This window comes from Nycticebus coucang, chromosome 5 (genome assembly GCF_027406575.1).
Source record: "Nycticebus coucang isolate mNycCou1 chromosome 5, mNycCou1.pri, whole genome shotgun sequence".
In the NCBI taxonomy this organism is placed as follows: Eukaryota; Metazoa; Chordata; class Mammalia; order Primates; family Lorisidae; genus Nycticebus; species Nycticebus coucang.
Genome location: NC_069784.1, coordinates 51,577,690 through 51,595,982, shown reverse-complemented (window position 1 = coordinate 51,595,982; position 18,293 = coordinate 51,577,690). Strand labels below are relative to the sequence as shown.

The following is an 18,293-nucleotide window of genomic DNA, read 5'->3' as shown; positions in this document are numbered from 1 at the left end:
CTACTTCTGTTTTTGTGCCAGTACCATGCTGTTTTTGATCACTATGGATTTATAGTACAGTCTCAGGTCTGGTAGCGAGATTCCTCCTGCTTTGTTTTTATTGCAGAGTAATGTTTTGTCTCTTTGAGGTTTTTTTCTGATTCCATATAAAACGAAGTATTATTTTTTCAAGATCTTTAAAATATGACAATGGAGCTTTGATAGGAATTGCATTAAAATTATATATTGCTTTGGGTAGAATAGACATTTTAACAATGTGGATTCTTCCCAGCCATGAGCATGGTATGTTTTTCCATTTGTTAACATCTTCAGCTATTTCTTTTCTTAATGTTTCATAGTTTTCTTTGTAGAGATCTTTCATGTCCTTTGTTAGGTATACTCCCAAATATTTCATCTTCTTTGGCACCAGTGGGAAAGGAATAGAGTCCTTGCCTGTTTCTTCGGCTTGGTTATTGTTGGTATATATAAAGGTTACAGATTTATTTGTATTGATTTTGTAGCCTGAGATATTGCTATATTCCTTGACCACTTCTAAAAGTTTTGTAGTAGAATCCCTAGTGTTTTCCAGATATACGATCATATCATCTGCGAAGAGTGAAAGTTTGATCTCTTCTGACCCTATGTGGATATGCTTGATGGCCTTTTCTTCCCTAATTGCAATGGCTAAAACTTCTATTACAATGTTAAAGAGCAAGGGAGACAATGGGCAACCTTGCCTGGCTCCTGATCTAAGTGGAAATGATTTCAATTTAACTCCATTCAATATGATCTTGGCTGTGGGTTTGCTGTAGATGGCCTCTATTAGTTTAAGAAATGTCCCTTCTATACCAATGTTCTTAAGTGTTCTGATCATGAAGGATGCTGGATATTATCAAAAGCTTTTTCCACATCAATTGAAAGAATCATATGGTCCTTATTTTTTAGTTTATTTATGTACTGAGTTACATTTATAGATTTACGTATATTGAACCAGCCTTGAGACCCTGGGATAAATCCCACTTGGTCATGGTGTATAATTTTTTTGATGCGTTGTTGGATTCTGTTTGTTAGGATCTTATTGAGTATTTTAGCATCAGTATTCATTAGTGAAATTGGTCTATAATATTCTTTGCTTGTTGGGTCTTTCTCTGGTTTGGAGATCAGGGTGATGTTTGCTTCGTAGAATGTGCTGGGTAATATTCCTTGTTTTTCTATATTTTGAAAGAGGTTTAGTAATATAGGTACTAGTTCTTTTTTAAAGGTTTGGTAGAATTCTGATGTAAAGCCATCTGGTCCTGGGCTTTTCTTTTTAGGGAAATTTTTTATAGTTGATGCTATTTCAGAATTTGATATAGGCCTGTTCAAAATTTTCACTTCATTCTGGCTAAGTCTTGTTAGGTGGCATACTTCCAGGTATTGGCCGATTTCTTTCAGATTTTCATATTTCTGAAAGTAGAGTTTCTTGTAATATTCGTTAAGGATTTTTTGAATTTCTGAGGGATCTGTTGTTATTTCATCATTACCATTTCTGATCAATGAAATTAGGGATTTTACTCTTATTTTCCTGGTTAGGTTGGCCAAAGGTTTATCTATTTTATTGATCTTTTCAAAAAACCAACTTTTGGATTTATTGATCTGTGGTATAATTCCTTTGTTTTCAATTTCATTTAATTTTGCTGTGATTTTGGTTATTTCTTTTCTTCTGCTGGGTTTGGGATTGGAGTGTTCTTCCTTCTCCAGTTGCTTGAGATGTTCCATTAAGTTATTAACTTCCTCTCTTTCCATTTTCCTGAGGACGGCTTGCAGTGCTATAAATTTCCCTCTTACGACTGCCTTTGCAGTATCCCAGTGGTTCTGATAATTCATGTCTTCATTGTTGTTTTGTTCCAAAAATATGGTGACTCCTTCTTAATCTCATCTATAACCCATCTATCCTTCAGCATAAGGTTGTTTAGCTTCCATGGTTTTGTATGTGTATGCAGATTCCTGTTGTTATTGAGTTCTACTTTTATTCCATGAGAAGATGCAAGGAATAATTTCTATTTTTTTTTTTAATTTGCTGAGGTTAGATTTGTAGCCTAGGACTTGGTCGATTTTGGAGTATGTTCCATGGGCTGATGAGAAGAATGTGTATTCAGTTTTGTTGGGATGAAATGTTCTGTAGATGTCCAGATGTTGAATGGTTAAGTTTAAATCTAAAATTGCTTTACTTAGCTTCTTTTTGGAGGATCTATCCAGCACTGCTAAAGGGGTGTTAAAATCTCCAACTACAATGGAACTGGAGGAAATCAAGTTGCTCATGTCTGTTAGAGTTTCTCTTATAAATTTAGCTGCATTCTGGTTGGGTGCATAAATATTAATCATTGAAATCTCATCATATTGAGTATTACCTTTAACAAATATGAAGTGTCCATCCTTATCCTTCCTTATTTCAGTTGTTTTAAAGCCTATTGCATCTGCAAATAGGATTGCAATGCCTTTTTTCTGCTTTCCATTTGCCTGGAATATAGATGACCATCCCTTCACCTTGAGTCTATATTTGTCTTTTAATGTAAGATGAGATTCTTGTATGCAGCAGATATCTGGCTTGAGTTTTTGTATCCAGTCAGCCAACCTGTGCCTATTTAGAGGACAATTTAAACCATTCACATTAATTGAGAACATTGATAAGTCTTTCAAGAGTCCGGTGGACATTTTTAATCCTTTTGCGACTGTGGAAGTTGGAATTTGATCAAAATTTTCTGGTTGGGTTTACTTTTGTGGTGGAGGGTTACACTGGTCTTTATGAAGGATAGGTCTGAGAATATCCTGGAGAGCTGGTTTAGTTATGGCAAATTTCTTCAACATGTGAATGTCATTGAAGTATTTAATTTCTTCGTCATAAATGAAACTCAGTTTAGCTGGGTACAAGATCCTGGGTTGAAAGTTATTTTGTTTTAGGAGATTAAAAGTCGATGACCATCCAGTTCTAGCTTGAAAGATTTCAGCACAGAGATCTACAGTTATTCTAATATTCTTCCCTTTGTAGGTGATGGTTTTCATTCGTCTGGCTGCTTTCAGAATTTTCTCCTTCGTATTTACTTTAGTGAAATTGATTATGATGTGACTGGGGGATGTCTTATTTGAGTTAAGTCGTGCTAGAGTTCTGAAACTGTCTGCTATCTGAATTTCAGCATCTCTGGGCATGTCTAGAAAGTTCTCATTCATAATCTCATGGAGAATAGACTCTGTGCCTTGTGAAGCCACTTCATCACTTTCGGGAATCCTTGTAAGACTAATATTGATTTTCTTCGAATTATCCCAGAGCTCTCTGCGAGAGTGATCTGTTTTTGCCCTTTTTTCTTACTCTGTGAGAATTTGGGAGCATTCAAAAGCTTTGTCTTCAATGTCAGAAATCCTTTCTTCTGCTTGTTCCATTCTGTTACTGAGGGATTCTACTGTGTTTTCCAGATCTTTGAAGGATGCAACTTCTTGTCTCAATGTGTCAAAATCTTTGGTCATTTGGTCTTTGAATTCATTTAATTCTTGAGATATATTTTGGGTTACTGCTTGGAATTCTAATTTGATCTTATTTGCTATCCAGAGTCTGAATTTGATTTCTGACATCTCAGCTATTTGTTTGTGCATGGGATCTTGTGCTGTGTCTGCCCCATTGATCCTTGGGGGAGTTTATGTACTCTGATTATTCATATTGCCATAGTTTTCAGTTGATTTCACCTCATGCTTGTTTTTCACCATCGCCTCTGGCCGTCTTCAGAGTTGGGGGGGTGTCTCTCCAAGATTAGACCCTAGCGGGATCACTCTATTGTTGCTGGATCTTTGTAGGGAGTGACCCTATGTAGTTCTTCTGGGGCTGCCCCAGCCAGGGAGTTCCGGTTGTGGAAGCAGCTCTGCAGTGTGATACATCCAGATCCAGCAACAGGGCTGGGGGGTGGTGCACAGGGTTCTGGGAGTGCCTGGTGCCCAGTGCCTTTGGCACAGGGGGCCCAAGCCTCCAGCAGTCTCTGGCCAGGAGAAGGGCTGTGTGCAGCGGCAGGGAGGGCTCCAGAGGGCACACAGCTACCAGAGTTCCTGACCAGACAAGCAGGCCTGTGTGGAGGCAGGGAAGGTACAGGAGGGAGGACACAGGGTTGTGCAGCTCCCACCATTCCTAGTCAGAGCATGCCTAGGACCGGCAGGCATGGGTCACATGTCAGGGGCCATGGGGCAGCTCTTCTGAGGTCCAGGCGAGCACCAGTCACGGTCACAGCGTAGCAGTTATGAGGGTCTGGGCCAAGAGCCAATCACAGTCCTGGTGCAGCTTTTATGGGGGTCGGGGTGGGAGCCAATCACAGTTGCAGCACAGCTTTTATGGAGGTTCAGGCAGGCACCTATCGGGGTCATGGCAGAGCTCTCACAGAGGTCCAGGCAGCGCCTATTATCAGCCATTTGCAGGAGATCTGCAATGTAAGGATCATCTGGTGGGGAACTGGATATGAACTGACTTCAGAGGAAGGAACTGGTTCATTGATTAACATATGCTGATTCCCAAAAGCAATGCTTCTTTCCTTGCCACCGGCAGCTCTGCCACTGCTCCTTCCTTTTGCAGCGGCATGGCCCGTGTGACACGCCTTCCTCCATCCTTCTTTCCCCTGGCCACTGGCTCCGGAGGTAGAATGGTTTGAAAACCACCCAGACAGAGGTTTCCGTGGGTAGGGAGGAGAAAAGAAGAAATATTCTAATCACAACATAATTTGATTTGTCTTTGTAAACTAACTAATTGATCTCCTAAAAGGATCTAAGCTTCTTTAAATCAATTCATTTATTATTCATTTCAGAATCTATTCTTCATTGTATAGTCCAGAATGTTTCTGAGTCTTTATACCAGCTTTGAACAAAATCAACTGTTTGTATGCTTTGATGAAGGGCCCCTCCAACAGTAGCTGCTATGGCTGTAACTGCAATAATACCTATAATAATGGATATGATGAGTCCAATCATTCTTTTAGTTCTTTTCTTTAAGGTTTCTATTATATGTTGAAGATGAAATGCTGACAGAGAATCTTGCCAGGGGCAGTTCATATGAATAGGCAGCCAAATACCTATATGAGCTCTTAAAACAAATACTTTCAAGATTGTGATTAAAAGGAGTAGAGGAATTAAAACAAGTAAACAAAGTACAGTTTAATAAGTAACGATAGAGTCTTTTGGACGCCACTGAACAGGTCCTTTTATTAATAGATATGGAAGTAATAGATATGGAAGTCCCACACAGGCTCTGATAACATAGGACTCATTACGAGTGAAAGTTAACATGGTATTGTTATTATTATCAACAGAAATATTACCTCCTCAAGCAAATAATGGTGAGAACACTGAAGAAAGTTTCCAAAGGTAATGCTGTGTGGCTCCATGCAGCATAGGCATAGCTGGAGACATATCTCCCCCATGCCAGATGATACAGGAATGTTCAACTATGGTTTTGATTGTGTTGTTGTTTTGATACCAGTGTAACTCATTACCTAGATGTTTATCTCAATCTGACCCATGGGACACTTCCATAGGAAGTATTAACTAGTACCCGAGGTTTCTCTCCTCTGCAAGTAGTCCATTACACCCATTCAGACAACTGAGTAGCAATAGGCAGGGTGCAGATAGGTAGGTCAGGTGGAGGGATGGTATTATTTATGATTTCAGAGCCATGCCAAGCTAAAGTCTGGAGGAATAGTATAGTTTTAACATCCTTAGTTTTGTACTATTGTGAAAAGTAGAGAACCATACAGTAGGAGTCAGTTGAAGACAGTCCCTGCCATTTCCTATGCATATGGATAGGTCAGAAACTCCCAAAGTGTAATTAAAAATGTGAGTTCCTTCTTCTCTGGGTTTAAGTGGTCCCTGGGTGTCATTAGGACCAGGTAACCAACTTGAATCATTGACATAAATAGGAATAGTAGGGTCATTACAGGATATAACTCTATTTAAAGAGATTGGGAATATAAACCCAGTATGAAAAGTTTGTGGTGGAAACACTTACCTTAGTCTATATTAATGCAATTATGGCCAAAAACAGGAAGTCTTCTGTTAGTGGTTTACCTTGTCATCTCACTAAGTTTTCAGCTGCTGTTGACAACTTCTTTATCTTTCCCCAAGAGGGGAAGGTGGCATTAGTGGCTCCTGGAAGGGGGCAGCATATACTGGTTTGCTGAATGATCATGTTGTTAAAGATATCAGTGAAGGCTGATTCATCAAAGTGCTGGCAAGGTCACTTGCTCATGCAGTGGCTTGATCCAATGAGTGGGTAGCCACTGTTTCTCTTGTTGTTCTGTAATGATATGAGCAAGACCTTGGCCCCATTGTAACATACCCAGGCTTCCATTCTGCACTATCAGGTTTTTTATAAAAAATAGATTGTTGTATTTGAGGAGGTTTTAGGTGAGTAAGAGACCTCCAGTGATGTTCTGCTGCTTTAGTTCCTTTATTATCCAAATTTTAAAAATTAAGAGTAAATAAGGCTTTTGTAAGATTATATCTGGGACTATTGTTAATAGGGAGTATATCATCATTTTCTCCCCCTTTCTGTTTTAAAAGCATGGTTTTGGGGGTTCTATGTTGATGTTCAATAATAGCTTGTCCTTGTGTGAATTATATAGAATGCCATGAGAAAGATATATGTTCCAAAATGAAAGGACAGAATGTAGTTTCTGAGCTGAATAAGAAGGGGCATTGTCAGTTTTTATAGATAGAGGTAACCCTATAATATTGAAGCATTCTTATAAATGTTAAATCACATGGTGGGCTTTTTCTCTGGGTAGGGCTGTAGCCCAGAAGAAGTGAGAATATGTATCAAAAGTATTGTGTACATATTTTAATTTACTAAAAGAAGGAATGATGGTTACATCCATCTGCCAAATTTGGTTGGTTGTTTCACCTCTGGGATTTGATCCTTCAGAGAATGGTGATGATGGTATTTTTGAATAGGATGGACAGGTGGATAGAATGCGTTGAGACTGAACTTTTGTGAGATTGAATTTTTTACAAAGTAATTTTGCCTTTGCGTGTATATAAGAAGGAAAAGTTGGGGTTGCATGTACTGTATGTGGAGCAGTTTACAGTGAAGCGGAGGCAGAGTGGCTTCGCTAGCTCCTCTCCACTTTCCCACAGAGAAACACTGACCAGACGCTGAGTGCCAGCCACACACTCCCTCACACCTGGAGGTCACTATCATATGACAAAGGCTTTGCCGCACTTCATTGTCCTCCCTGTGTACTTTCCATTTGCCTTCCTGGGGGAGAGGCGGAGCAAGAGGGCAGCTGAATAACAGCTTCCTTGCATCTGGGCACCGTGAGTCTGGGGAGATAGGACTCCAGGCATCTCTGGCTGGTGGGATCTGCCTATCATCATCCCTGTGAGGATACAGGGAGTCAGCGAGAGACTTCTGGACCCCAAGAGGAGGACTAAAACAGTGGAAAAATGGCAAGTGGTCACGTGTGTTCAATCCATCTAAAACCGCCTGCAACTGTAAGTTCAGTAGCAGCGAGACTGCAAACCAGAAAGGCCTTACCGGTGAACTGTTTTGGTGTCTTTGGACTTGGCACTCAGTTGAACTGCCTTGGGGAGAGCCTGAGCTGGAGTGCGGAGAACTTTGGCCATTGTCTAGGGCCCCAGTCTGAGCCGCTGAGCCAGACGGACCTAATAGTGTTTGGCTGTGGGTCACAGGGAGTCATTGTGAGCGATCTGCCCCAGCAAGCTCCGCCCTCAGGGTCACAGAGCTAGAATCGGGTGGGAGCTGGTAACCCAGTGACCAAGTAGCCTAAGGGTGGGGTCTGAGCCTCCTTGCAGCCCTAACCCTCAGGGGCAGAGAGAGACCGGTTTTGGCACACTGGGTAAGTGGATAGCCAGTTCAGCAGTGATTCCAGTGACAAGCACTTTCCTGGGAAAGCTTCTGCTCAGCAAGTTTACAAGTTCAAAGTGCCATTTAAGTGGGCTGAAGAGAGATTTAGGGTGTCTACCTGCTGGGGTTTGAGAAATCAGCAGCCTCCAGTCGTATCAGAACTGTGATTAACATCTCATACCCCAGAAGACCACGAGTTGCCCAGACAATATTCAATAACATACACATACTTCTTTGATTTTGGCTGTGTTTTTTTTTTTTTTGGTTTAGTTGTTTTTTTTGTTTGTTTATTTTGATGTTGTTGATGTTGTTTTGTTTTGTAATTTCAACCTTTTCCATACAGATCCTTTTTCTTTCTCAATTTTTCTAGATTAATTATAATTTCCCATTGCTGCCTTTTTCAATAACTAGAACTTCATTTTTGCTAGTGTTTCTACCACTATTATTTGGTTTTTCACCCAATTTTATCCCGTAAAGTTTTCTGTTTTCTTGTTTTGGTTTGATTTGTAGCATTTTTGTCTTTCCTCTCTACTTGGTGGAGGTGGGGTACTGTGTCAGATCAGGTTAGCAAAGAGCTGCTGACCTCAAGTGAACCACCCAACTGGGCACCCCCAGAAGGTGAAGTTTTTTTAAGGTGGTATCAAAGTACCCTACTGTAAACCTATATTGCTCTGTCTCCCTCTCACTGTGCCTCTCTTCTTTTTGTCAATATTCCTTTTACCCACCCCCTCTCCTTTCTCTATTTTTCTTATCACTCGGTCCTCCTTTCTTTCATCCCTTTTTTGCTCTTCAACCTTCTCACCCTTCTGGTTCAGTAACCCTTAGTCCACAAGCACAAGAACTTAAAGAGCAAGAGGAAGTAAAAAGAAAATTAGGGCAAGGAAACAGATAAAAGAAATCACTCAGGAGGAAGAATGAGCAGAAAACTTCAGGCAGCATGAAGAACAAGTCCAGAACAACCCCGCCAAGGGACCATGAGGCAGCTACTGCAGATGATTCCACCTATAAAGAAATGTTAGGAATGACAGAAAGGGAATTTAGAATACACATGTTGAAAACAATGAAAGAAATGATGGAAACAATGAAGGAAACTGCTAATAAAGTGGAAAATAACCAAAAGGAAATCCAAAAACAGAATCAAATAAGAGATGAACACTATGAAGAATATAAAAAGGATATAGCAGAGCTGAAGGAACGGAAACAGTCAATTAGGGAACTTAAATATGCAATGGAAAGTATCAGCAACAGGTTAGACAATGCAGAAGAAAGAATTTCAGAGGTAGAAGACAAAGTTCTTGAGATAAATCAGATAGTGAAAGAGGCAGAAAAGAAGAGAGAGAAAGCAGAACGTTCACTATCAGATTTATGGGATTTATGAAGCTTTCCAACTTACGAGTTATAGGAATCCCAGAAAGGGAAGAAGAATGCCCCAGAGGAATGGAAGCCATACTAGAGAATATTATAAAAGAAAATTTCCCAAATATCACCAAAGATTCTGACACACTCCTTTCAGAGGGCTATCAGACCCCAGGTCGCCTCAACTCTAACCGAGCTTCTCCAAGACACATTGTGATGAACCTGTCCAAAGTCAAGACAAAAGAAAAGATTCTGCAAGCTGCCAGGAGTAAGCGCCAGTTGACCTACAGTGGCAAATCCATCAGAGTGACCACAGACTTCTCTAATGAAACTTTCCAAGCAAGAAGACAATGGTCATCTACCTTTAATCTACTTAAATGGAACAATTTCCAGCCCAGAATTCTGTACCCTGCTAAGCTAAGCTTAAAAATTGATGGAGAAATCAAATCATTTACGGATATACAAACATTGAGGAAATTCGCCACAACAAGACCAGCTCCACAGGAAATACTTCAACCTGTTCTGCACACTGACCACCACAATGGATCAGCAGCAAAGTAAGAACTCAGAAATTAAAGGACAGAACCTAACCTCCACACTGATGCAAAAGATAAAATTAAGCAATGGACTCTCACCAAATAAGACGAATAGAATACTACCACACTTATCAATTATTTCAATAAAGGTTAATGGCTTGAATTCCCCACTGAAGATACATAGATTGGTTGACTGGATTAAAAAACACAAGCCATCCATTTGCTGTCTGCAAGAAACACACCTGGCTTCAAAAGACAAATTAAAGCTCCGAGTCAAGGGTTGGAAGACAATTTTTCAGGCAAATGGAATTCAGAAGAAAAGAGGCGTTGCAATCTTATTTTCAGATACATGTGGATTTAAAGCAACTAAAGTCAAAAAAGACAAAGATGGTCACTTTATATTGGTCAAGGGAAAAATACAACAAGAAGACATTTCAATTCTAAATATTTATGCACCCAATTTAAATGCTCCCAGATTCTTGAAACAGAACTTACTCAGTCTGAGCAATATGATATCTGATAATACCATAGTAACAGGGGACCTTAACACTCCTCTTACAGAGCTTGACAGATCCTCTAAACAGAAATTAAACAAAGATATAAGAGATTTAAATGAGACCCTAGAACAACTGTGCTTGATAGACGCATATAGAACACTCCACCCCAAAGATAAAGAATATACATTCTTCTCATCGCCCCATGGAACATTCTCCAAAATTGATCATATCCTGGGACACAAAACAAATATCAACAGAATTAAAAGAATTGAAATTTTACCTTGCATCTTCTCAGACCATAAGGTACTAAAGGTGGAACTCAACTCTAACGAAAATGCTCGACCTCACCCAAAGGCATGGAAATTAAACAGTCTTCTGTTGAATAACAGATGGGTGCAGGAAGAAATAAAACAGGAAATCATTAACTTCCTTGAGCATAACAACAATGAAGACACAAGCTACCAAAACCTGTGGGATACTGCAAAAGCAGTTTTGAGAGGAAAATTCATCGCTTTAGATGCCTACATTCGAAAAACAGAAAGAGAGCACATCAACAATCTCACAAGAGATCTTAAGAATTGGAAAAAGAAGAACAATCTAAGCCTAAACTCAGTAGAAGAAAAGAAATATCCAAAATCAAATCAGAGATCAATGACATTGAAAACAAAAGAATCATTCAGAAAATTAATGAAACAAGGAGTTGGTTTTTTGAAAAAATGAATAGATAAACCATTGGCCAGACTAATGAGGAATAGAAAAGTAAAATCTCTAGTAACCTCAATCAGAAGTGATAAAGGGGAAATAACAACTGATCCCACAGAGATACAAGAGATCATCTCTGAAACTCTATGCCCAGAAACTTGACAATGTGAAGGAAATGGATAAATATTTGGAATCACACCCTCTCCCTAGACTCAGCCAGGAAGAAATCGAGCTCCTGAACAGACCAATTTCAAGCACTGAGATCAAAGAAACAATAAAAAATCTTCCAACCAAAAAATGCCCTGGTCCAGATGGCTTCACTGCAGAATTCTATGAAACCTTCAAGGAAGAACTTATTGCTGTACTGCAGAAATTATTCCAAAAAATTGAGGAAGAAGGAATCTTCCCCAACACATTCTATGAAGCAAACATCAACCTGATACCAAAACCAGGAAAAGACCCAAACAAAAAGGAGAATTTCAGACCAATCTCACTCATGAATATAGATGCAAAAATTCTCAACAAAATCCTAGCCAATAGATTACAGCTTATCATCAAAAAAGTCATTCATCATGATCAAGTAGGCTTCATCCCAGGGATGCAAGGCTGGTTTAACATACACAAGTCCATAAACGTTATCCACCATATCAACAGAGGCAAAAATAAAGATCACGTGATTCTCTCAATAGATGCAGAAAAAGCATTTGATAAAATCCAGTATCCTTTTCTAATTAGAACACTGAAGAGTATAGGCATAGATGGCACATTTCTAAAACTGATTGAAGCTATCTATGACAAACTGACAGCCAATATTTTACTGAATGGAGTATAACTGAAAGCTTTTCCTCTTAGAACTGGAACCACACAAGGTTGTCCTCTGTCACCTTTACTATTCAACATAGTGCTGGAAGTTCTAGCCAATACAATTAGGCAAGACAAGGAAATAAAGGGAATTCAAATGGGAGCAGAGGAGGTCAAACTCTCCCTCTTTGCTGATGACATGATCTTATACTTAGAGAACCCCAAAGACTCAACCACAAGACTCCTAGAAGTCATCAAAAAATACAGTAATGTTTCAGGATATAAAATCAATGTCCACAAGTCAGTAGCCTTTGTGTACACCAATAATAGTCAAGATGAGAAGCTAATTAAGGACAGAACCCCCTTCACCATAGTTTCAAAGAAAATGAAATACCTAGGAATATACCTAACGAAGGAGGTGAAGGACCTCTATAAAGAAAACTATGAAATCCTCAGAAAGGAAATAGCAGAGGATATTAACAAATGGAGGAACATACCATGCTCGTGGATGGGAAGAATCAACATTGTTAAAATGTCTATACTTCTCAAAGCAATCTACCTATTCAAAGCCATTCCTATCAAAATACCAACATCATACTTTCAAGATTTGGAAAAAATGATTCTGCGTTTTGTATGGAACTGGAAAAACCCCGTATAGCTAAGGCAGTTCTTAGTAATAAATTAAAGCTGGGGGCATCAGCATACCAGATTTTAGTCTGTACTACAAAGCTATAGTGGTCCAGACAGTATGGTACTGGCACAAAAACAGAGACATAGACACTTGGAATCGGATTGAAAACCAAGAAATGAAACTAACATCTTACAACCACCCAATCTTCGATAAACCAAACAAGAACGTACCTTGGGGGAAAACTCCCTATTTAATAAATGGTGTTGGGAGAACTGGATGTCTACATGTAAAAGACTGAAACTGGACCCACACCTTTCCCCACTCACAAAAATTGATTCAAGATGGATAAAGGACTTAAATTTAAGGCATGAAACAATAAAAATCCTCCAAGAAAGCATAGGAAAAACACTGGAAGATATTGGCCTGGGGAAAGACTTCGTGAAGAAGACTGCCATGGCAATTGCAACAACAACAAAAATAAACAAATGGGACTTCATTAAATTGAAAAGCTTCTTTACAGCTAAGGAGACAATAACCAAAGCAAAGAGACAATCTACACAATGGGAAAGGATATTTGCATATTTTCAATCAGACAAAAGCTTGATAACTAGGATCTATAGAGAACTCAAATTAATCCACATGAAAAAAGCCAACAATCCCATAGATCAATGGGCAAGAGACATGAATAGAACTTTCTCTAAAGAGGACAGACGAATGGCTAACAAACACATGAAAAAATGTTCATCATCTCTATATATTAGAGAAATGCAAATCAAAACAACCCTGAGATATCATCTAACCCCAGTGAGAACAGCCCACATCACAAAATCTCAAAACTGCAGATGCTGGCGTGGATGTGGAGAGAAGGGAACACTTTTACACTGCTGGTGGGACTGCAAACTAGTACAACCTTTCTGGAAGGAAGTATGGAGAAATCTCAAAGCACTCAAGCTAGACCTCCCATTTGATCCTGCAATCCCATTACTGGGCATCTACCCAGAAGGAAAAAAATCCTTTTATCATAAGGACACTTGTACTAGACTGTTTATTGCAGCTCAATTTACAATCGCCAAAATGTGGAAACAGCCTAAATGCCCACCAACCCAGGAATGGATTAACAAGCTGTGGTATATGTATACTATGGAATACTATTCAGCTATTAAAAAAAATGGAGACTTTACATCCTTCGTATTAAGCTGGATGGAAGTGGAAGATATTATTCTTAGTAAAGCATCACAAGAATGGAGAAGCATGAATCCTATGTACTCAATTTTGATATGAGGACAATTAATGACAATTAAGGTTATGGGGGTGGAAGCAGAAAGAGGGACGGAGGGAGGGGGTTGGGGCCTTGGTGTGTGTCACACTTTATGAGGGCAAGAAATGATTGCAAGAGGGACTTTACCTAACAATTGCAATCAGTGTAACCTGGCTTATTGTACACTCAGTGAATCCCTAACAATTAAAAAAAAAAAAAGAATGAAAAGTTGATGCCTCTTGAATGGTGGCAATAAGAACTTGCTCTATTTGAGAGTTTAGTGAGGTCATTTGACATGGTAAATTAGTGTATGCTCTAATGATTGTGATGTATAAAGGACAAATGTGGCATCGAAGTAGGTTTTTGTTGGTTTTTTGGGGGGGTTTTTTTGGGCAGTTTTTGGCCAGGACCAGGTTTGAACCCACCACCTCTGGTACATGGGGCCAGCACCCTACTCCTTGAGCCACAGGTGCTACCCTGAAGTAAAAAGAGAAGAAATTTCATCAGTAGAAGTAATAGTAGCTGTCTTTAAATGTTTAATAACAAAACAAGAATATTGAGAGTCATGACAATGTTCATAGAATAGAGAAAATCCTGGAGTAAAGTTAAGATAGCATACATCTCATTCTTTTGTACAGAATTATAAGGAATTTGAACAATTTTTTAGTTAGAGCCATGAGTATGTCCAACCTTGCCATTTTTGGTAGCATCTATATAAAAGGTAATGATTTGGGAATCTTTCACAATTTGAGGAAGAATCCAAATGGGTAAGTTTTAAAAGGTAAGTTTTCAAAAATTGAAATCTTCTATCAGTGGAATAGTGTAATTAGGCCAACAAAGGGAGCAAAAACTACTTGCTAGGGCAGAGATAGTTGAAAATTAAGCTGAATTTGTTTATCTGTAAAAGGAACAATAATGGAACTTGGATCATATCCAATAAGTTGTCTAATTCTATTTCTGCCTTTTGTAACCAATTCCCAAATTTTGTGTAGACAGTGTTGCAATTTTTGTGTGCTTTTATTAGAGATAAATAACCATTCAAGAAAAGATTCTTCTTGATAAATAACTCCTGCAGGTGAATGAGAGGTTGCAATAATGATTAAATGAATGGGAAATTTAATATCAACACAATCTAGTTCTTTGATAGTGAACTTCTTTTCAATTAACTATAACTTTTTCCTTGCTTCAGGGATGAGTAATTGCGGACTATTTAAGTCTGCAGGGCCTTCTAAGACTTTAAAGAGATTAGTTAAAGCATAGGTGGGAATTCCTGATGTGGGTTGTAGCCACTTGATATGACCCAACAGTTTTTGAAAATCATTCAAAGTGGAAAGAGAATATAATCTAATATTGAGATGTTGAGGAAATATTTTTGTTTCTGTTAGTTTGTATCCTAAATAGTTATAGGGAGATGTAGTTTGAATTTTTTTCTGGGGCTATTTGAAGGCCACATGATTTTAATACCAAAACAGCATGTTTAAATATCTTTTGAAGCTTTGCTAAACTTTAATGTGCAAACAAAATATCATCCACATAATGAATGATATAGGCTGAAGGAAATTTCTTTATTTGTTGTAATGGTTGATCAACAAAATGCTGACACAAGGTGGTGCTATTTAACACACCTTGTGCCAGGACTTTCTTTTTTTTTTTTTTTCCTATGATTTTTGTTTTTAATTATGTTATGATCACACATCATTTTAAAATCTGTGTATATCTCTTCTAATTCACATAATGAGTTGGCAAAAGCACCATTACTAATCACACACATATAGTTGTTACACAGTTTTATGTGTTTCTGAAGAGTTGCTGAAAGACAATCCCAAATTATAACTTAACCTGACTTAGGTAGTAAATAATTCAAAAGTTTAATTTGCCATTTCTTGACATATTGACTTTTAAAAGCATGACCTTATAGATTGTCTATAAAATAAATGTTAAATATTTTTTATTTGACATTACACATAAACCACACTAAAATGCCTTTCAATAAATAAAAGGCAGCATTTTAGTAGACCCAGGGAAATTATATTGGCGTGATAAAGATCAAAAGTACAAAGTAAACATTGCTACCTTCTTTCCAGCCCTCACCTTTAACAGGCTAATGAACACCAATTAAAACATCAGTGAGTCTTGCTTGGTTCTGAGACAGTGAGGGGATTTCCCCAGAATTAAATATAAATATAAATACTAAATATTTTAATACCAAAACAGCATGTTTAAATATTAAAAATATTAAATAGCATATTAAATATTATATTTTATATAAATATTAAATATAAATATAAAAACTGATTATGTGAATATATTTAAATGTAAATATATTCACATAATCAGTTATATAAATCTTAATATAAAACCAATCTTTAATAGGCTTTGGGATGGCAATTTACATCTTTGTGAAAAGGTAAACATCACTAATTAAATCTGAACATATCTTTAGAAATGGAAAACAGTGATGCTTTTACTGACCTGGAATCACTATCAAAATCCAAAAAACCAATCATATTCATTTAACCACAAGCCAGTCTTAGTTAAACCGGGACTGTCCAACAAAAATATTCTGTCACTCATTTATGATCTGAATTCTGGTAAATGAGACCAATTAAATTATGGTACACATAAGAAAAAGCCGTGAGATATTTCTCTTTTGTAATAAATAAGGCAATGGCCATCTATTACTCATTTGTAGCTTTTTTGAGATAAGCTATCAAGTCTGCCCTTTCTCCCTTCTTCTTAATGCCAGCGAAGATCATTTTTGTTCCACGGATGTACTTCTTGGGATTCTCCAAATACTCCATCAGTGTATCCTCTCCCCAGGTTATGCCTTTGTTCTTTTTGGCGTCTGTGTAAGAGAAGCCAGAAGCCTGACCTGTCTTCCTCCCAAAGAGACCATGGAGATTTGGCCCAGTCTTGTGCTTGCCTTTTTCCACAGTATGGCACTGGGCACACTTCTGAACAAAAATCTTCTTGCCTTTCTCAATATCACCCATATTTAATTCTCTCTTTGGTTGCTAACAGTACTAAAGTTACGAGCTGGAAGCCAGACGTCCTGCCATCTAACTGTGCCAGGACTTTCAATTGAAATCTTTAATAAGGTAACTGTTGATTATAAGAGGGGATTGAAAATGCAAAATGAGGCCTATCTTCAGGGCAGGGATATATAGTGAAGAAATAATCTTTTAAATCAATTACATATACATATACCACTTAGAAGGAATCATAGATGGTAGTGGCAACCCTGGATGTAAGGGTCCCATAGGAACAATTGTTTCATTAACTTTATGGAGATCAGTAAGCATTCTCCATTTTGCCTGATTTCTTTTTTATAACAAAAACTAGGGAATTCCACGTGCTAGTAGGAGGTTCAATATGTTGTTGTTCTAATTGCTCTTGTATTAATATTTGTAATGCATCCACTTTTTCTTTAGTAATTGGCCACTGCTCAACCCACACTGGATTGTTGCTTTTCCAAGATAATTTGAGAGCATATTTTGGGGCAGTGGCATCTAGGCTAAATTTGACATCTGAAAAGAATCATTCATGGATGGTATAGTAACTATAGTTTTCTGTTGTTGGAGCAAGTCTCTTCCTCACAAATTAATGGCTATATCAGCTATGTAAGGCTGAATTTGAGCATCTTGATTATCCGGTCCAGAACAGCACAAAGGTAAAGTACCTTGAAAGACTGAATTTAAAGTTCTGATACCAGTAAAGGTGACATCAACTATTTGCTCTGGCCATTCTTTAGGCCATTGTTTTAAAGCCATGACAGACACATCAGAACCAGCATTTAACAGGCCAGTAAGACTTAACTTTTAAGCTGAGTGTTCATTGAGGTCTGTTTTGATTAATGGCTCTTTGCCAGAAAATACTGCCCGTACTGCCAAAGCTGCTTGTGCATTTCTTATCTGTGGTTTGTAATTTGATATAAAAGTAATAATTGAGCAATTCTTTGTCCAGCTAAAATTTGTGTTCATCTACTGAGATCATAGTTTGTATTTTTCCCATGAGATCATTATCAATTACACCAGTGTGTACATGAACACCATGAGATGTTAAACTACTTCTGCCTAATAATAAACCAACTGAAGTTGGAGGTATTGGGCCGGAAATGCCTGTTTTTAGCTGTTTCACTCCCATGTTAGGAAGTAGTAAAACATTATCAGAGGCTGGAAAATCTAAAGCGGCACTTCCTCGAGTGGCATGTAAAAGGGATTGGACGGGTTTAAGTTGCTGGTGAGTGGGTATATCCCCATACCCATATTGTTTGTCTGTGGGCTGTGGGTCGGGCCCAAGTGATAGTTTCCCTGCTGGAGGGGTGTCCCATCCTTATCAAATTGAGAGTGGCATTCATTTGCCCAGTGAAATCCTTTCTTACATCTAGGACAAATGCCTGGAGGCTTGCATCCACCCTGTCTTTGTTGGTTATTAGTAGTAAAGTTTCTCTTATTACTATCATTATGACTCTTTCCTTTGTGGCACTCCTTCCTCACATGGCCTAATTTTCCACAATTGTGACACTTGATAAAATTTGATTTGAATCCATCCTTCAAGGCTGCGGCAAAGATATTAGCTGTGTATGGTTCAGTCCCAACATCTGAACATGCCCTTATATATTCTTCTAAAGGGTTGTTTTGTGCCCTTACATGATGTAAATTTT

At 38.2% G+C, this 18,293-nt stretch overlaps 1 protein-coding gene across 1 annotated transcript; it reads right to left on the bottom strand.

Annotated features, from left to right (window-relative positions):
* Positions 1-15,952: 15,952 nt before the first annotated feature.
* LOC128586618 (cytochrome c, somatic-like) lies at positions 15,953-16,687 on the bottom strand. Its single transcript, XM_053592614.1, has one exon. It carries the CDS (start codon positions 16,621-16,623, stop codon positions 16,309-16,311), a length of 315 nt encoding a protein of 104 aa, XP_053448589.1. The 5' UTR covers positions 16,624-16,687; the 3' UTR covers positions 15,953-16,308.
* Positions 16,688-18,293: the final 1,606 nt, after the last annotated feature.

Bases quoted from the DNA above. Each gene is read 5' to 3' on its own strand.
- LOC128586618 (XM_053592614.1), bottom strand. From the start codon at position 16,623: ATGGGTGATATTGAGAAAGGCAAGAAGATTTTTGTTCAGAAGTGTGCC.